We start from the raw sequence: 20,475 nt of genomic DNA on the forward strand, positions 1-20,475 counted from the left end.
TTGTTTTTTACGTTAATCACAAATCATTCATTTTTACACCCAATTACATTTTCTTTTCTCGGTTTTGATGTTTGGAACGGAATTGTTGTTCGCCATTGCCATTTCTTAACGGTCTCAACCTTAATTGACTGGAATTTTACCTTTCCCCTACTTTGTTGTATACTGTTATTACAAACCATTCATATAAGTTTTTATTCTAAGAAAATATTGAGTTTGTTTTGTTGTCGATTTAGATGTTGTTTATGTCCCTTTAAGGGTTTCAGCACGATTAGACTGGGGACCTTTGCGCACCATTGCTGTTTCTCAACGGATTCTAATTTGATTAACACAGTGACGTCACAGAGGAAAGCGTTTTGAGAACACATTTATCTTCTTCAAACTAGCAGTAGTTAGACGTAAACATGTCCATATTTACACCGACAAACCAAATACGGCTGACGAATGTGGCGGTGGTGCGGATGAAGAAAGGAGGCAAGCGGTTCGAAATTGCCTGTTACAAGAATAAAGTTCTCAGCTGGCGATCCGGAGCGTAAGTAGAGCGTCGAATGTTGATTTTCAATAGTCTTGCATAACACACACCCCATATCCCCACTTCAATGTTTGTTGTGCAAATACATTCTCTTATGAATTCTGAATGTCGTTGTTTAATCCATTGTCAACCTTTATTCAGCCAAGGCACGGCTCGTTGCAGCTCGCTTTCAATGTACATGTTAAACATAAACGTGTCACATGTGCTTTTGTCCGCAGGGAGAAAGATCTGGATGAGGTTTTGCAGACAAACTCCGTTTTCGTCAATGTCTCCAAAGGACAGGTGGCCAAAAAGGACGACTTGAGCAAAGCTTTTGGCACAGATGACTTGACTGAAATCTGCAAGCAGGTCTAGTAAAAATCCTTGTCACTGATCCAGCGTAATATTAATGTTTACACTCTAGCCATCGGTGGTGGGGGTGGGGGGGACGGACACTTTATCAGCTTACGAGCAGCTTTCAAATGTATGAAATCAAAATTACCAATTTCAAATAAAAATGCAAAACATATCATTATTCATACAGTGGATATAAAAGATTAAAAGAGAGAGAAAACATCAAGAGGAGAGGTAAAATTAAACATCTGAGATAATGTGGTTGCACAACACTGCTTATCACCAAGAGAACACCTCACCTGCAGTGAATCACGGTAGTGGCAGCATCAGGAAAACAATCAATTTGATTGTTTCATATAAATGTGAGGAAATATTCCTAGATTCATTCAGATTGTTGCTTATATATAGTAATATAATAATGTCTTGAGATGGTCAGGAAAAGACTACTACAAGATTTGAACTTTATTGGGTTAGGTAGGTAGGAGGGGTGTACAATATAAAGGGTATAATCAGTAGAAGGTATATATTTGGACTTAACCGACCAATTGTGATTAAATCTTATTGATGACGTCATCATATCTGTCTTAGTATAGGAATTCCCCCCCCCCCCCCCCCGTCTCCGAGCTGGTTAAAAGACCAGTGCGTCCCCGTACATTACTCCCTGCTTTATCAGCTGCTCAGAAAAGAATGTGGGAATGCTTGGCTCGATTGTGCTGTACCAGCCAGCACAGTACAAGCTGAAGCTAGATAGCTTGCGGCTAACCCTGTCCTGAACTTTGGTGTTGCACCTTGAAAGGGTGTGCACCGGTGAGAGTTCATCATAAATTAAATCTAAATGCAACTTCCTTTTTATATATAATATTAAAATATTATGTTTACATATGGAGTGTAGCCAAGACTGCCTTTGTCATTGCCCTTTTGTGCCTAATACGAAAAGTATGAAAGAGTCAAGATTTGTATTGTCATATGGACAGTAAAACACAATGAAATTCTTACTTTGCTAGTCTTCTTCTACTTAGACAAAGATAATATAACAATGAAATTGTAACAATACAATATCGAATATCATAATATATTGCAAAACAAAATCAAAGTTGTTTGTCTTACCATATATAAAGTGTTCAAAGTAAACACGATCGTTGTCAGTAGGTTTCACGTTATTTCCTGCGATTCAAAGCTTTCGACTAACTTTAGGTTTCTTTGGTATGCGGTAAAAGCTTTTCGGATCAGTCTTATCAAATCTGTAAATATATTAACCAAAACATCCATTCATAAATGCTTCCATTATAATTTCTACACTGACATTTATTTTGCGAGGCGGAACGGTGGACAGGCGGCAGAGTGGACGACTGGTTAGAGTGTCAGCCTCACAGTTCTCTGGACCCGGGTTCAATCCCCGGCCCCGCCTGTGTGGAGTTTGCATGTTCTCCCCGTGCCTGCGTGGGTTTTCTCCGGGCACTCCGGTTTCCTCCCACATCCCAAAAACATGCATTAAGTGGTGACTCTAAATTGCCCGTAGGTGTGACTGTGAGTGCGACTGGTTGTTTGTTTGTATGTGCCCTGCGATTGGCTGGCGACCAGTTCAGGGTGTACCCCGCCTCTCGCCCGAAGATAGCTGGGATAGGCTCCAGCACGCCCGCGACCCTAGTAAGGATAGGCGGTACAGAAAATGGATGGATGGATGGATTTATTTTGCGATATATGCCATTACCGTGAAGGGATTCAATTTATACCATGAGCTGAATTTTAGGTCGTCAAGCCCTAGTGTCAGGTGTGTGCTGACACCCATTTAACATGATTTTGAATGTGATTGGTTAATTCGGAACACAGCCACATCCCCAGTTATAAGAGGGTGTGCACAATTATGCAGCTACATTTTGTCAGTTGTTTATTTTTACTTCACCTCTAAATACCACCTTGCAATTGACCTACAATGGCCTTGCGATTAATGTAATGGGCAAACCTGCTTAAAAATCCCAACACGCCAACCTCTTCTGTGTTCTGTCCGAACAGATCCTGACCAAAGGGGAGCTCCAGGTGTCCGACAAGGAACGGCAGTGTCAGCTGGAGACCATGTTCAGGGACATCGCCACCATCGTGGCCGACAAGTGTGTCAACCCCGACACCAAGAGGCCGTATACAGTCAGCCTGATCGAGCGTGGCATGAAGGACATCCACTACTCTGTCAAGGCCAACAAGAGCACCAAGCAGCAGGTGACGACACCGTGGGTGACGCGTTTCACTCACTTGGGGAAAAACAAACATTACAAATATAAAATTATACACTAGAATCATGAGTACAAAGTCAGTGTTGTAATTAAGAAGTTACAATTTATGGAGAATAAGGTGGTTATTTTGCAAGAAAAAAGGAAAATATTCAAAGAGTGACTGCTTCACAAAAATAGTTTTAATTTTAAAGTTAAAATTTTACAATAATAATGTGGTAATTTTATGAGAATACATTTCTAATGTTATATCATTATTTAGTATTGTAAATGTTTTCGACGCTGACGTAATATTACGAGACAAAAGTTGCAATTTTATGAGAATAAAGTTGTAATTTTACAAGAGTAAAAATTTTAATTTTACATTTTATTAGATCAGAGTCAGAATTTGTAAGAAAAATGAATTTTGCAAGATTCTAGCCAAATTTTAGAAACACAACATTGTAATGTAATGAGAATAAGATAGAAAAGAAAGAAAACTCAAAATACTGCAAAAAGTAATTTTACAGGAATGCAGTAGTTGAAATTTGCAACCAAAAGACAATTTTCCAAGATGAAAGTAAAATTCTACAGCAGTAACGTAATATGAGAATAAAGTAGTAATATGAGAAAATAAGCTCATAATTTACTATGTGATAATTTATGAGACAAGAGGAAATGAGGAAAAAAAGTCATATCAGAAATAAGTTATAATTTTACATAAAGTTGCCATTTTATAAGAATAAAATTGTAATATTCCCATATGATGAGAACAAAGTCAGAATTTGCATGAAAAGGTAGTACTTTTATTACTCAATAAAAGCTAAATTCTACAACAGTAACGTTATAATATTATGAGAATGGAAAAAAAATCATAATTTTATGAAAAAAGTCATCATTTCACTGGAATAAAGTTGAGCTAAAATTATAATATGTCAACCATTTTTTATGAGACCAAAGTTAGAAATTGCAAGAAAAAACACACGACAGTTTACAACGGTGATGATATATAATACCAGTATTCCAAAGTTTTTGTGAGTTGTAAACATGATGTTTTGTGATGTGTGCAGGCTCTGGAGGTGATCAGGCAGCTGAAGGAGACCATGCAGATCCAGCGGGCCCACATGAGGCTGCGTCTTCTGCTGCCGGGCAAAGAGGCCAAGCGGCTGAAGGAGAAGCTCAAACCTCTCCTGCAGGTTGTCGAGAGCGAAGACTTTGATGAGAACCTGGAAATTGTGAGTTTGCCGTCCCCCTCCCTTTTTATTAAAGGACAGGGATGTCCAAACTCCTCCCTCTGGCTTCATACAGAGGGCCACTTTGACATTCTTCAATTTTATTAAACTTGCTGAAGCCAATCCATCAAGCTATTATATGCAGTTTGTATTAGTGATACAACGAAATAAAAAATCTTTGCTGTAATAAAAAATGAGGAAACCAAGGCTAAAAACCAAAACACCAAAAGATATTATTTGGCCAATTTTGAGTAAAAGTACATTTATGGGTATGATTGTATACTATTGGCTGGCCAATAAGGCAAAAAAACGATGAACACGTATTTTTTACCATTATTGCGATTTTTTTTTTTTTTATATTGTTTTTAAGATGACAATTTTCAAGTGTCTCTACTGAAAAAGAAACGAGAGTAGTTCAACATTTTATTAACATACGAAGTAAATAAAAAAGAGAAACATAAAAAAATATTAAAACAAGTTTTACTCAACAGAATAACAAATATAGAAAAATATTAAATAACACAGCAAACTAGTGCAGCAGGTAGGAAAATAACATTGATAATGTGCGTAATTTTATTTATTCATTTCACCAAAATTCTTGGTTTGTTTTCGTTTTATATTTCTATAGAGCAATTATTAAACTTTTGTGGCTTTATTTTGGACACTTCTGGGACGCTTCCTGTATTTTCATGGGTTTGAGCTTTTATTTTGAAGGATAGTGGATATGACGTGGTTGCTTGCTTGTCTCTTTAAGTTTGCTTTCAGTACACCTGAGTAGTAAGTCGTGTCAGAGATCTATGCTGGCAAAAGCAATTTTGGGGAGAAAAGATAAGATATTAAGATAGACAAAAACATTTTCTGGGAGTGTCAATTATTCTTTTTTAAATTTTTTTGTAGAAGGGTTTGGTCCGTATCCACTGCAAATAGCTGGAGAAATGTAATTTGATATGTTAACAAATCAGACCTTGACATGGGCCAGAAAGGGGAGCAAACCATTTCTGTTTCGGAAACGGAATTACTGTATCTTTAGTCACCAGAGTGTTGGGAAGAGAAATGTTTTTAGTTTTTCAGAAGATGGCAGCAAAGCCAAAGAGGATCATAAAGTATCAACACCATGCATCTAGTATGTACACAATCGTAAACCCATGTTACATAAACTGTGTTCATAAGTAAATTATTCAACACAAACTAACCACCTTCACATGAGGTTCATCAATAGTATTAGATGTGACAATACACATGGGCAAACAGATATGCACACTAGCACTCTACACAAATGGTAAGAAGTCATTAAACTCACCTTTAGGCATTTGCACACAATAGTAAATGTTAAGGAATACCTTTTTTTTTTTTTTAGGTGTGTCTGGTGGATCCTGGCTGCTACAGGGAACTCGGCGAGCTGATCCGCTGTGAGACCAAAGGCCGAGGCTCTGTGGAGGTGGTCAGTCTGAAGGACGTGGAGGAGGGTGACGAGAAGCTGTAGGGAAACGGGAACGTTATCACACTTTGCAAAGGCCTTTAAGCACTAATTCAGTCTAAATAAAAACTATTTTGCTGCGTATGTTTCCCCTCTACAAGCATACACCTTGGGAATGTCTGCTTTGCAGCACTTTTAGTTATTTTTATTGTTGTTTACATACAAATATCAAATACATTCAATATTGTCACCATTTCTTTAAAATCAAGAACAAGTGAAAAGTTAAGTAATTAGTAAGTTTAAGAATCAGAATCTCTATGAGCCAAGTACACAAGGAATTTGTCTCTGGTAGTTGTAGTCAGTATTACAGCAAAAATACATATAACAAAATATATATTGAAGTCATACACAATTGTGCCTAATATAGAGAATCATTAGGTAATATGAGCCTACAACGTTTATGAGAAGATTTGTAATTTTACATTAAAAGTCATAATTTTACAAGACTATAAAGATATGTGTGTGTGGAAAAAAGTCATACATTATATGACAATAAAATTACAAGGATAAAGTAGTACATGTACGTATGTGAAAAAAAATCGTAGTTTCATGAGAAAAAAAATTGAAATTTTAAGAGTAATGAGGCACTTCTCTATGCAAATTAGTAGTATTACAAGAAACTTTTTTTTACAAGCATAAAGAGGTAATTTTGGGGGAATAAAGAGGTGATGTGTAAGAAGTAACACAGTTTTCACTATGGCCAATTTAATGATGAACTAATTCTACTGTTTTATCATGGAGTCTTCTCTGTCGCAAATACATATTTAGCTTAGCGTCACTCCTTTTGAATCAAGAACAAGCAAAAATGTAGTCACTGCTCACAATTTATTACATCACAACTAATTGCAGTGCATACAGTATATTGAATTAAACTTTCAGTTTGTTGGTGTGTTTTGGATCATTACTAACTTGTTCACATTAAGGTGTGAATGTAAATGATGATGGCAGCAACAATGAATGTAAGCTTGAGAAAAAATGTACACCCAAATACAGGTCAATAAATCTGCAATAGCACTTTATTGTCTTAATACATTTTGTCAACATGGTATTAGATCACATTTAAAAATGCTATCTGGCTGCTTTTTTTTTTTACAATTTCAGTGTTCAGTGTCCATACAATTAATGATGTCACAAATTACTGATTTTAATATTCCACACACTACGGAACTCTAGTGGTTTGCACGTCTGCCTCAAAGTTCTTCTGCGCTTCAAGGGTTTGAATGCCTTCTCCGCACTTGCGTGGGTTTTCCCCGGGTACTCTCCCTTCCTTCCTCCCACATTCCAAACATATGCATGTTCAGACTCAACGAAGACTGAATTGTTCATAGGCGTCAATGTGAGTGTAAATGGTTGGTTGTGTATGTGCTCTGTGATTGACTGGCAAACAGTCCAGTGTACACTCAGCTTCTCGCTCAAAGTCAGCGGGAATAGGCTCCAGCCCACCCAGTACCCTAATGGCAAGCAGTATAGGAAATGGACAGAGGGGTTCAAGTTTTATGTGTTGTGTTTTTGGGCAGCAGGGTGACCTAGTGGGGAGGACGTCTACCTCATTGTCCAGTCGTTCCTGGCTAGTCAGCTGAGGCCCTCCTGTGGGGGTTCCAAAAACACATATGTTATGCAAGGTTAATTGAAGACTGAATTGTGTGTAAGTGCACGCGCGTGTGTGTTTTTCCGTGTCAAAAAAATAAACATCTAAAAAAATTAAATGTAAAATTTCACAATCAAATTCAGATGGCACAAAATACTATACGTGCCTATACAGTGATACCTTGACTTACGAGTGCACCAACTCACGAGTTTTCCGAGTTACAAGCTGGAGCTTGTCCAGTTTTTTTGCTTCGTGTTACGAGCCAAAACCTGATGTACAATTGAGCATCAGCAGCGAACTGCCCTGCATTTGCGTCTCACTCAAAATCTGAAACGTGAGTAAATTGAGTTACAAGCGAACCCTCCAGCGGCTAGAGTGTGGATTTTATAGTGGTCTGACTTTTGTAGCGTACAGTACAGGCAAGTCCGAATTTAGTTGTGTGCCTTCGTAGTAGTCCTAGGTCTACTGGAAGAGAGTCTGCAATAGTCGTCGTTTGGAGATTTATAATTACTGTAACATCTTTGCTCATTTATGTTAGCCCAACTATGTTTTGGATTATATGTTAGCATTGTGTTATCTGCTTTTTCTTCAGACAAATTTATATAATTTGGTGTTTAAATAGTTCATGTTTAATGTGTGTGTTTTATGTGGCGGTTTTACAGTAAACTGCAACTGGGAGTGATGAATACATGTTCAGCCTCTTATAACAAGCACTTCCATTTTTACTACAATTTTTTTTTAAACCCAAGATGTCACCACAGCAGATGATGAAAGAAGCCCTTCTTTCTCATGTTTACACGTATGACACCATATTTGTATGAATAAATTATATACATGTATTCAACTTCTGCATACACAGGAAGTCAGCTATTCCGTGTTCCGTCGGTCACATGACATTTCGCAAATGGCTGATTGGCTGCTGACCAATCCAGCCCAAAATCACCTCACCCGTAACCAATGCCATCAAATTCTGTAGAAAATGGATGGATGAGGTCCCCACATTCCCAGAGATCTCAGATGGGCATGGATCCACGTTGGTACTGGCTGTGTGTGAGGTTGGCCCTGTTGATCCTGCTGAGCGGGTGCGTCGCCGTCGCCTCTGGATGAGGGGACCTCGAAACCTCTGCGGCCTGTCTCGGTCCCTCTGAGGTGGTGGGACACAGGGTGGTGAGAATGCTACCGCCGGTCATCATCAGTGCAAAGGCCACCCATCCCAAATAGAGTGCCGGTCCCCAGTTCCTCCTCAGGTGCACAGCTCCCTCGAGCGGCTGGCTGGTATGATGGCAGGTCCAGGCGGTGGGAACCAGAATCAGGATCCCGGATAAAACATAGGCAGCCCCTGAGAACACTTTAATCTGCCCCCGCCTGGGGAACCACACGGCTCCGGATGCGCCCACCAACGTGGCGAAAGCCCCGGCGCCCACCGCTGCCATGATGAAGGTCCTCCACATTCGGAAACTCCCGGAGAGGGACATGAGCGACTGATAGAAGGAACAGTGCAGCCGCCCGTCGTGGGCCAGGTCCCAGTGATCCCATTCCAGCCACACTCCGTCCCAGTAGGCCGGTAGAACAGCTGTGGAGTTGTCCAGGGTGCCGCTCACCGTCCACAAGGCCATGCAGCGAGTCAAGATGGTGCAGAGCCACCCAGAGAGGGCCAGACCCAGGCCTGCCAACTCCAGATGCCGGGGCATGTCGACTCGGGAACCCTAACAACTGCGGTGGGGAGTCCTAACCACTGTCAAACTGTTTGTCATGGGAAACCAGTTGTACCACGTTAGAGAGCCGAGGTAGGCGTAGGCCGAGAGGAATTCTCTGTTTGTTCTGACATCGTATCAAAACAATCTGACTCTCCCAGTCTGAGCCGTCAGCAGACAGACAAAAGCTCCTCTGTGGATTTTTCTACTCTCAGAGAAGAAGAGGATTTAAAGGAGAAGTTTTGTTTTTTAACACTATATACACTTTAGTATTTTTTAAATTAACAAAGTCAGGCCTTTTGCACTGTTCTCCAATCCAGTGTATCTCAAACTAATTCTCTGGGGGATTCACGAGCTGCAGCTTGGGGGTTATGTTTTATCATTTAAAGAAGTAGACGTACACATGGGGGGCGGTCTGCTAATAAAACAAACATAACAATTGTTTGTTTCAATTGACTATCTGTTGTCGTACAAGAGCGGCTCCAACTAACGGAGACAAATTCCTTGTGTGTTTTTTGGACATACTTGGCAAATAAAGATGATTCTGATTCTGATAACAGACCAATTACTCCTCCCTACCTTAGCTTTTGGCCCAATTAAAAACTGATATGATCGTGACGTGCCATCACATAAACCTGTCTAAGTGTTGCCGTGTCAATCTAATCACTAAAACAGTAGTGCTGGCCGATGTAACTTAAACTACATGAGAAATGGGACTGTATTTTTATCCTGCCAGATTTCCAAGTTGTCCTTAGAGGGCAAACCAAGCCAACTGGCACTCGATGACATCATCCTTTTTCTGTCCTCAGATTGGTTGGTCAGAGCAAAACTTGTTTCAGCCAAGTTTGACGAGCAAAAGTAGTCTGTAACGATCTGAAAAACATTAATACATTTAATAATCATCCTCTGGCGATCCAGATGTCTTTTGCTCAAATTCTTTTTATGTTGTGTTTTTCTCATGTTATTAGATAAATATTAGTTTTGAACTGCTCCAGAAGATGCTATATTGCGTTTTTGTATTGTATTGATCGTTTCTATAATTGTGATGAATTAAGTCGGCTAAGTCCCCACCCAAGGCCCAGGTACCAAATGCACGACCCGCCACTCCTGCTCTAGACGTAGTTCTTGATGGCGTAGCTGCAGTTTGTGGGGGTCCTGGCTGGGCTGTACCCATCAGAATGGATCACGGCCCTGGGTGGCGGTCTGCTCGCACACAGGATGCCCCCGCCGCAGAGTAGCAATCCCGAAGCGACAAAGCCGATATAAATGGCCGCCCCCAGCTCCCGCTTGAGTACCTCGGGGACGCGTGGGTTATGAAAGTCTCTGATTACGTCGTTGGCCGTCCAGGACACGGCCATCATGGAAGCGAGGCCCGTCACGCCGAAGACAAGGCCCGAGCCCAGCACCACCCGGGTCTTTATGCGCGGGTGGCTCAGGCACTTGGTGCAGCGGGCGCCCAGGATGAAGACCAGGAAGCCGATGCATCCCAGGACCAGGCTGATGCAGACCAGGCCGCGAGCCGCTTGCAGTTCCGGAGACAGGTCCAGGAGGGCGTCGTAGAGCTTACACTGCATCTGGCCCGTGTATTCGCTGACGCACGTCATCCACAGACCCTCCCAGAACACCTGCATGACCACTAGGCGGGTCCCGATGAAGGCCGTCACCTTCCACATAGGAAGTGCACAGATCAGCATGGTCCCGGCCAGGCCCAGCATGGCCAGGATGATGCCGAGTTCCTGCAGAGCCATATTGCACCTAAAACCAGAGGTGGGAGTAAGTCACATACAGTAGCTATGCAAAAGTCTTCAATAAGTTTCAAGTAAGTCTCAAGTTACTGTGCAGGCAAAAATCAAACAAGTTGAGTCCCCACTAAATTTCAAGCAAGTCTTTGGAGTTCCCTACATGATACTCGCTTCATCAGGTGGCGGCTGGCTAATAGAGGAGGCCACCACTCATCACATTACCTTGAAGAAGACATGAAATGCAGCTGCATTCACGTACTATCCGACCACCCAGCAGCAAGCCTTGGCTAACTGTAGCAAAGCTAATGCTTTCTTCTGCGTTCCCTGCCACTTTTTTACATCGGGTAAATTGGGCAAACTACTTCCGCATTTGGCAAATCAAGTCAAAGCACTTTGAGGATGAGGAAAGCGACCGTTTCAAAGCGCCCGTAGGCACTTTAAACGTCTCCAATGTCTTTTGTTAAACACAAGATGTCACCACAGAGCCACCAAAGATGACAATAGACGGTGTTTGGGTTTCGTTCACATTTACATGCATGATATCATATTTGTATGAATAAATTATATACATGTATTTAACTTGGTCCGAAGACACCAGCTTTTAAGAAAACGTGAATTTTAGAAAGTTCACCTTCAAACAATCATGTTAGTAAACCGAGTTCTGTTCATTAGCAAAGCATATACAGGAAGTCAGCTATTCCGTGTTCTGCGTTGGTCATGTGACGTTCCGCATACCAAGCATGGTTTAAAACAGGGATCCTGGAGAAAATTGAACCAGCCGCCACTGCTCTGCGTCATAGTACAGGTATAGTAGGCTGTGGCCAGGTTTGCGAACACTACAGACAATCAAGTCGAGTCTCATGAATACAAAGTCAAAGTCAAGTTAAAGTCACTAGAGGGAGCCTGTACCACACTTTGAGAATCACTGGTTTAATACAATGGCTAAGCAGTGTACAGTACTGTGTATGAACTGAAAATATCCATCTCTCCATCCATTTTCAACACCGCGTAACCTGTTCAGTGTCATGGGTGAGGTGGAGCCTACCCAAACTGACTTTGGGGCAAAAGGTACTGTAGACTACACCCTGGAGTGGTCGCCAGTCAATCCCTTCACACACACATATCAAAAAGCTCATTGAGTAGGATCTGAACCCACGCTTCCTTCCCAGACATCGGGTGACTGAGTAGGTTTTCAACATGGACAAGAAGCCGTCCTTTAGTTCAGGGGTTTTCAAGCTTTTTGGGTCCAGGGATCACATACAGGGGAGAATTTTTTTCAAGGACCCCCCTCATAATCCTCACGCCAATTAAACATAACTACCAAATGTACTCTTAGATTATATAGGAATTAAAATGTTCATTGTCAAGAAAATAAATGCCGTAATGTCATGATGAGAAATTCATATTTTTTTAGAGAAAAAAAGTTGTAATGCCATGAAAAAATGAAGACTGCATTCTCCCTGAAAAATTTGTTCTTGAAAAAAACAGGAATTTATTTCTGTTATAATATAAATTTTGTTTAAAAGTTAAATGTCAGATTAATGTGATGATTGGTCAAAGGCATATCAGAGCTTTTATTTGGCCCAAAGCTAAAGTTGGGAGGAGTAATTGGTTTATTAAGTTTTTTTTTTTTTTTTGGCACACCGGTCCCTATATTTAGGTATGCATTTTTTTCCCCTAAATGATACAACATAATAATTTATTGCAAATTATTCTGCTGACGCCCAAGCTACGGCTTGTGGGACCACAGTTTGAGAATTGCTACTTTCGTTTGTTCCCAAAGTGGTGAGAGAGTGCGATCCCTGCTGAGTGCTGGAGGCCGTCAAACCGGTTCTCCCGTGGGTGAAATAAACAAACAACAGGCATTATAACCGAGAGAGCAAATTTATTGTGACGAGAAACACTAACAAACTTAGAAAAGTTCATGAAATAATGAATACATGTAATGAGCGTGCCCTATTGAGTTGTCTTTTAAAGACATTTTTAAGACAGCAAGCATCTTCATTCAAGCCTTTTTCCTTCATTCTCATAGAGTAAAACAAGGAAATGTCATAACTCAATTCAACATCTGACACCCAGAACAGTAACTCACGGGTCAAACGAGAAAACATTTTAATTGTCCATCCAGCTTAATCTTACACCAGGTCAGCGAAGTTAAATGAGAAAATATTGACTGCTTAGCCAACGTCCGACACAGAACTGTAAGTCACCGAAGAAAAACCAGAAATGTCATAGCTGTCTATTCAACATCCAACACAGGAATAGTCAGTCATTTAGTAAAATGAGAAAATCTCATAGTTTTCTATCCAGCGTCCAACACCCAGAACAATGGGCCACAGAAGTAAAACGATAAAATGTCACAACTCTCCATCCGATGTTCAACACCTGGAACAGTAAGGCACAGAGTAAAATGAGAAAAAGTTATTTCATAGCTGTCCTTCCAGCGTCCGACACCTTGAAAAGTAAGTCCGAGAGTAGAACAACAAAATGCTATTGTCAATTAACACCCAGAATGATAAAAATATCGTAACTGTCCAACCAGAATAGTAAGTCACAAAAGTGAAACAAGAAAATGTCCTAACTTTCACCTGGGAAACTAAATTATAGAAGTGAAACGGCAAAACCTCATAACTGTCCATCAAATGTCCAACACCTGGAACAGTAAGTCACGGAGTAAAATGAGGAAAGGTAACTCTCAATCCAAAGTCGGACACGCGGACATTAGGTCACTGAAGTAAAACAAGAAACTGTCCATCCAAATATACAGGGGGCAAGCAAAAGTAGGTACACAGTTGTAAGAGTTGCGTTCTGCGTTCTTTGTTATTGAACTCACCCCTATGGATTTCTTCTTTTGGGGTGTTGTCAAAAATAATAGTATAAATATATTCAAGAAAACCACGTACTGTTGTTGACGTGTAAATTCACAAGCGAACCATTCCAAGAAATTGAGAACAATAAAGAGATCAGTGTTTAAGAGTAGAAACTACTCTACAGGAATGTGTTAATGCTAAAGGACAACAATTAGAGAGCATTTGTTTCATAATCAAAACTGTCCACCTACTTTTTCCACCCATGTGTCTATACACAATATAATATATACAAAAAATAAATCATGCCAGACAGCGAGCATGCTCGTCCTTCATGTTCCCTTTTCCAGATTTTACTTGACTAGTCTCAAATGTACGTTTTTGTCGGCGTGTAGGAGGTCATCGAGTTGGGTTTGCTGTACACTCCCATGGATCTGTTCACCAAGTAGTGCACGGAATCCGCTTCATCCATCTTGGGGGGGCAGCTGGCGCACAAGAGGGCCCCTCCCAGCAGCAGAAGTCCCCCCGCTCCCCAGCCGATGTAGAGAGAAGCCCCCAGCTCCCTCTTCTGTGCGTCCACCACTGTCGGGTTGTAGAAGTTCCTGATGATGATACTGGCGGTCCAGGACACGGGGATGATGATGAGAAACCCGCTGATAATCAGAAGAACTCCGCCGGCCACCGACGCCCTCGCTTTGGCCCTTTTATCAGGTATGAAGCTGGTACACTTGCCACTGGCGAAGGCCACAAGAACACCGGCGAGCCCGATGACGATGGAGACCACCACCAGGGCCCGGGCGGCCTGGAGGTCCTGGCTCAGAGCCAGCATGGAATCATAGACCTTGCACTGCATCTGACCCGTGCTCTGGACCACGCAGCTCATCCAAAGACCCTCCCACATGATCTGCGACGTGACGATGCTGCTGCCGATGAAGGCGGTTACGCGCCACATGGGCGAGCCGCACGCGATCAGCACGCCGATCCAGCCCAAGAGGGCCAGGGCGCAGCCGGCCATCTGCATGCCCATGGAGTGCATGATGGTGGTGTAGTGTCACCTCTGAGAGCTCGGTGAGAAGACGATATCAGGAAGCGATCGGCTGCCCGAATGCGGCACAGACACAAAATGGGAGGCGTGAAAGTCGAGGACGCATCAGAGGCCCGCACAAAAGAAGACCTGCCGTTCAAGATTCTTTGTTGGTTGTCAGGGGTGTTTTTATTATTCCTCTGCATGGAGGATTGTGTTACTCAGTCCGCTCGATACTCTCAACAATGAGACACAAAGTCAACATTCAAGTGCACGGCGTTTGGAAACTCTCACAAAAGTGAGCATTTTTGTGCCTTTTATTGTCTTTTCATGGAACAATACTGAAGACGTGACACTTAGCTCCAACGTATAGCAGTCAGTGTATAGCTTGTATAACAGTTTGCATTCGCTGTCCCCTCAAAATAACTCAACACACAGCCAATAATGTCTAAACCGTTGACAACAAAAGTGAGTACACCCCATGACATTTTCACTTAGGGGTGTATTCGTTTTTTCTGCCAGCAGTTTAGGCAAACGTTCTTAAAGATTAAATGCCAATGTGCTATACTAAATGAAATACAACTGAACTATGCTACTTAGGCAGTGGTCCTTCTGCGTGCCACTAGAGGGAGCACATACCACACTTTTAGAATCACTGAACTAATGTGAAGGAAATACGTGTTTTTGTAACCATCGGCGACAATTTTGAGTCTTCATTGACCACCCTTGGACTGAATTTCATTAATGTTAGTCTTCGATTAACCTAAGATACTTAATTTTGTAAATTTTGATGAGCTAACCGAACAGACGTGAGCATCAAAGACAAGTTTGTGTCTTTAATGCACCCATTATACTGGATTTGGTTAATATTGTCAACAATTTAGAGCAAGGGTGTCAAACTCATTTTTGTCACGGGCCACATCGTAGTTGTGACTTCAATTGGCGGGCCGCTACGACTGTGAACCCATATAAATAAAAGATTACCACATACATTCTAATTACATACAGTATACACAACACATTGATGAATAACCATTTTGAAATCAGAAGCCTATTAAAACATGTTTTTCAACTATTACATTTCTTTTCAAAGGGGGATTGGCAAGAAAAAAATGCTTGCAAATATCTCAATGGTATTACACCAGAACACAATGAGCAATTTTGATTTGCTTTCGTGGGCCACATAAAATGATGTGGCGGACCGGATCTGGCCCCCGGGCCACCAGTTTGACACCTGTATTTAGAGTATTCAATGAAGCTTATGTAAGTATATTCATAAGCATCAAAGATAATTTTGAGTCTACAGTAAACCTAACGTATGTGTTTTTGCAAATTTTAACAATTCAGAGCATTCAATAAACTCAATAAACTAAACACAATTTTGAGTCTCCACCGAACAAACGTGATTTTACTAAAATCAATGACAATTTAGTATTCAACAACCCTTACATGATTTTGTAAACACTGAACACAATTTAGTCTTTAATAAACCTAACATCTGTTTTTCATAAATATCACAATTTTGAGTCTTCAGTGAAACTTACCTTATGTAGTTATTTTTGCCAACTTTAATGACAATTTAGAGCATTCAACAACCAAAAAGAATTAGGCGTGTCTGTGTTGTTTAGTAAATTTATCTCAGAGGAAAAACATGAATGTTTTCTATGTACATATTATTTGTTTCATATAACAGTCATTTTAAGCAATGCTGACCGAAACCTTTGATAAGTACTTCAGGAGGAAATTATATAAATTTATGACGAAAGTGATACTTTTGTTTTTCGCTGACTGTAAACGCAAAGAAGAATGCAACAGTGAGTGCAGGGTGTGCTCACATGATGAAAGTGTACGTCATGCTGCAATGCCATCCAGGTCCAAACATTTACTCTGTGACATTTGATGAAGTGAAACAGCTGAATCATACTGGAACATTAAATGTGATTCATACTGTAACATTTGTGGACAGATGTTGTCACTTTGACACAATAGAAGTCATTTGACTGAAACCAAAGTCTCCACCAATGTTTTTTTCTTTTTTCTTTTTTGTCCTGTTCGGCTGTTAGTTCAAGCAGAATGGATAATCTGTATCCCTTTTATGCCGGAACAGTTTTACTGTGTCACAGTGGAGTTTTTAAGCTTCCGCTGTGGTATTACAATTGAGGTTTATTGAGTATCAGACTTGATCAGTCGAACAGAACAAAGTTTCTCGAAGGGAGAGTGAAACCAAGACAAAAGACAAAGCACTAATTGTAAACAGGATGAGAAAAGTAAATCATTACATTATCTACAACAATGAAACATTAAATATGAGTGTTGCATGGGGCTGTAGTGCTACACCTGTGAGGGAAGGACAGGACAACATAGAACAGGACAAGGACAGGAGAAGAAGCATGCAGGACAAGGGTCGTGAACCCGGCTATACAACTGAAGTGTGGTGGCATTAATTATCCATCCATCCATCCATCCATTTTCTGAGCCGCTTCTCCTCAGTAGGGTCGCGGGTGTGCTGGAGCCTATCCCAGCTATCATCGGACAGGAGGCGGGGTACACCCTGAACTGGTTGCCAGCCAATCGCAAGGCACATACAAACAAACAACCATTCGCACTCACATTCACGCCTACGGGCAATTTAGAATTATCAATTAACCTCGCATGCATGTTTTTGGGATGTGGGAGGAAACCGGAGTGCCCGGAGAAAACCCACGCAGGCACGGGGAGAACATACAAACTCCACATTGAACCCGGGTCCTCAGAACTGTGAGGCTGACGCTCTAACCAGTCGGCCACTGTGTCGCCTCTTGTTAAATCGTTGTTGATAATTATTGTGAGAACTCTTCAAAATGAACAATGTCTTCATATGGCTGAATATCCTCTATTACGTATATTAACGATTAAGAATAACATATAATTAAAGGTAATGAGCGAATTTGTTTTTTTCCGGAAGTACATATTTAAAGTGGTAGCCCTTCACATGAACTGGAACCCAATAAGTAGCTCTCAGTTTCAAAAAGGTTGGTGACCCGTGATCTAACGTGTTCTCTGCAAGTTTCACGAGGATGTTGACGTGGTGCAACCGGCTCAACTAGTTGAACATCTGCTGGAAGAATGATGCTCATTCCTGCTCTTCTTGTCCTTCAACGGTGGTGACCTACTACAATATAAACCGGCAAAGCGTCGTAATCAAAGAAAGCAACTGCTTGTTTATATAAATATGCTTGGTAATATGCTGACTTTGAAGAAATGGTGTCATTCACAAACATGCACAATTCTGTTGTCATTATTACTGCACTATTGCACACTTGACTGTATATTGTTTAATGTCTGTTGGTATTTTGTACATTTGTGACTACTGTATGTGCTATATGTGTATTTTGTTATAGTGAACTGCAGTGTCTTTTTTAGCTGTGGTACTACAGTGATTCTAATTATCAGAGACCAAATGTGTTTTAACATACCTGGCCAAAAAAGATTCTAATTCTGATTCGGATCTCTTGGAAAAAGCACGCTGACAAAATGCTGTCAGTCTAAGTAAATGCTTTATTAAATATCAGTGAAATTGCTAAAGAAAACAATTTAAATCATGTAAAAACATTTTATACACAAAACACATTCACAAGACAATATGTGGCTGTACAAATAGCTTCCCATTGTAGTTGTTATTTTTTTTTTGTACAAAATTAATACAAATTGGAGCTCAGTCCTCTTGTGGATATTCTGTCTCAGAATTTTCACTCCTCGTGGCCTCAACTTAGCTAAACAGTGGAATTTGTACAGAAATTTGGTCCAAGTTGGCTTGTGGGGCAACTCTCACATGAAAGAATAGTCAAACCTCGCTTCATGAGCTTAATTCATTCAGAGACTGAAAGAAACAGAATTAGTCCGTTCCAGCCCCAGAACCAAGTTATATTTACCTTGTTTTTATGGGTTTAGTTAAAAAGACATGCAAACATAAATGTCAACACACTTCATTATAAAGATTTTGCCAAACCAAAGTGCATAGCGATATCAGAAACACGAACACCTTTCTCTTAAGCTATTATTTCCTTCTTTTTCCCCAACATGAATCCTAATAGCGCTATCACTTGTAATTCTTGGGAGTTACAATTTTAACGGCAATTTAAAAAAAAAAAAGGTAATTTAGAGCATAAAGCAAAAAGACATGTATGTGAACTATGGAAGAGAAAGCACAACTAACAGTTCCGCGTGGATGCTGTGATGTAAGCATAGTTCGTGAACTGGAGCAAGATTTGTTGGAAAACCGATTTTTCCATGAACAGGGTCGTCCGTTAACAGAGGTTTGATTGTTTTTCAAAGTCTTTTTTTCTGTAGGGTCAGTCCTCAGACGTAGGCTCGACTGGTGGCTGTGGATCTTGCGCCCGAGTACTTGACCGGGTACTCGGGTCCATCCTTGGGTGGGCACGAGCTGCACAGGAGGGCCCCGCCTAAGATCAGCAGGGCCGCCGTACCCCAGCCGATGTAGAGGGCGGCACCCAGCTCCCTCCTCTGAGCGTTGGTCAGGATCGGGTTGTAGAAATCCCGGATGATAGTGTTGGCAGACCAGGACACTGGGATGAGTACCATGACCCCGGCGCAGATGAAGACCACGCCTGCCGCGATCGCCACCTTAGCTTTGGCTGCCTTATCATCCACGAAGTTGGTACACTTTCCCCCGGCTATACCCAGGATGATACCGAAGCCGGCCAAGATGATGGCGATGACCACAAGGGCACGGGCGGCCTGGAGGTCCTGGGGAAGGGCGAGCAGGGAGTCGTAGATCTTGCACTGCATCTGGCCCGTGCTCTGCATTACGCAGTTCATCCACAAACCCTCCCAGATCACCTGCGCCGTTACGATGTTGGCACCGATGAATGCGGTCACCTTCCACATGGGAAGGGCGCACACGATGATGGTCCCCAAGAAGCCGATGATGGCCAGGATGAAGCCTAGCATCTGGCGGCCCAGCGACACCATGTTGACCTCTTTGTGTTTGGTTTTCACAGAAGCGGGATGCAGGAGCTGTACAAGTCAGGTAAAGACGTCGAATAACCACGCCGGAGCGTTCGAGTTGATTTTAAGGACGACGAGCCGTACGTGGGGTGGAGTCCAGAAGCCCAAGTCTTGACTGAAACCGGCCGGCCTAGTGATGAACCTGCCTGACCAGATTCCTAACCTAGGACTGACGAGAGTTTCGACGAGATGAACAGCAGTTGCTCCATGACTTTATGTAAATGAGGCAGCATTCTTGGTTTAAACGATGATCCGACACCTGATTGGTGGGTCGTCACCTCCTTACGGTTTTCAAAGTGACAAACCTTGGAGGTGCGGTATTATCAGGGGGTTTTGATGGGCTTCATTTAAGACTTGTTGTTGTGGAAGTGGAAATTGTTGAGTGGATCAGTACAACCAATTATTTTGCTTTTAATTTGCTTTTTTTGATTTTTATTATTCCTTATACGGGAGGGGTACAGTTCATTAGCCTAATAGTATAGTTGTCTAAGTCATATTTGAAAATTTTCGGAAAACAAGAACAAATTATTTTTATCAATCACGTCGGTGTTTCTTTTTTTTTTAAATTGATACTGTAACAGTAAGTTAACAATGACTTTGGAAATGAGTGTATACTATGATGCGCCATAGATTTATACCAAGTTCTTTATTATTTACAGTACGTTCTTTATTATTTGCTTTTTAAAAATATATACCATGTACATACATACATGTATATCTAGTAGAATGGCCATCAGGGTAACCAGCCCCCATCTCAATAATTTTTTTTGTAAAGTATGTTCAAGAAAATGCCACATTGTTGATGATGTGTGTAAATTCATGAGAAGCACGCCATTAC

The 20,475-nt window shown here is 41.3% G+C and overlaps 4 protein-coding genes across 5 annotated transcripts; 1 reads left to right on the plus strand and 3 right to left on the minus strand.

The window, feature by feature from the left end:
• The first annotated feature begins 262 nt into the window (after nt 1-262).
• Nucleotides 263-6,789, plus strand: sbds (SBDS ribosome maturation factor). Its single transcript, XM_061782476.1, has 5 exons — nt 263-529; nt 748-877; nt 2,876-3,076; nt 4,137-4,301; nt 5,656-6,789. The coding sequence occupies exons 1-5, from the start codon at nt 402-404 to the stop codon at nt 5,779-5,781; spliced, it is 750 nt and encodes a 249-aa protein (XP_061638460.1). The 5' UTR covers nt 263-401; the 3' UTR covers nt 5,782-6,789.
• LOC133482400 (claudin-9-like) lies at nt 6,774-9,527 on the minus strand. Its single transcript, XM_061782477.1, has one exon. It carries the CDS (start codon nt 9,052-9,054, stop codon nt 8,377-8,379), a length of 678 nt encoding a protein of 225 aa, XP_061638461.1. The 5' UTR covers nt 9,055-9,527; the 3' UTR covers nt 6,774-8,376.
• On the minus strand, nt 6,774-12,509 carry cldnj (claudin j). 2 transcript variants are annotated; one of them, XM_061782479.1, is made up of 3 exons: nt 11,431-12,509; nt 10,144-10,812; nt 6,774-7,362 (listed from the first exon to the last, which is right to left on the minus strand). In XM_061782479.1, the coding sequence occupies exon 2, from the start codon at nt 10,803-10,805 to the stop codon at nt 10,170-10,172; it is 636 nt and encodes a 211-aa protein (XP_061638463.1). In that variant the 5' UTR covers nt 10,806-10,812; nt 11,431-12,509; the 3' UTR covers nt 6,774-7,362; nt 10,144-10,169. The 2 variants fall into 2 exon arrangements, with proteins under 2 accessions (XP_061638463.1, XP_061638462.1); XM_061782478.1 differs by having other exon boundaries at nt 11,022-12,509.
• A 155-nt stretch (nt 12,510-12,664) lies between these two features.
• LOC133482403 (claudin-4-like) lies at nt 12,665-19,709 on the minus strand. The gene is made up of 2 exons (XM_061782480.1): nt 19,123-19,709; nt 12,665-14,649 (listed from the first exon to the last, which is right to left on the minus strand). Exons 1-2 carry the CDS (start codon nt 19,599-19,601, stop codon nt 13,974-13,976), a joined length of 1,155 nt encoding a protein of 384 aa, XP_061638464.1. The 5' UTR covers nt 19,602-19,709; the 3' UTR covers nt 12,665-13,973.
• Nucleotides 19,710-20,475: the final 766 nt, after the last annotated feature.

Source organism: Phyllopteryx taeniolatus, chromosome 8 (assembly GCF_024500385.1).
Source record: "Phyllopteryx taeniolatus isolate TA_2022b chromosome 8, UOR_Ptae_1.2, whole genome shotgun sequence".
In the NCBI taxonomy this organism is placed as follows: domain Eukaryota; kingdom Metazoa; phylum Chordata; class Actinopteri; order Syngnathiformes; family Syngnathidae; genus Phyllopteryx; species Phyllopteryx taeniolatus.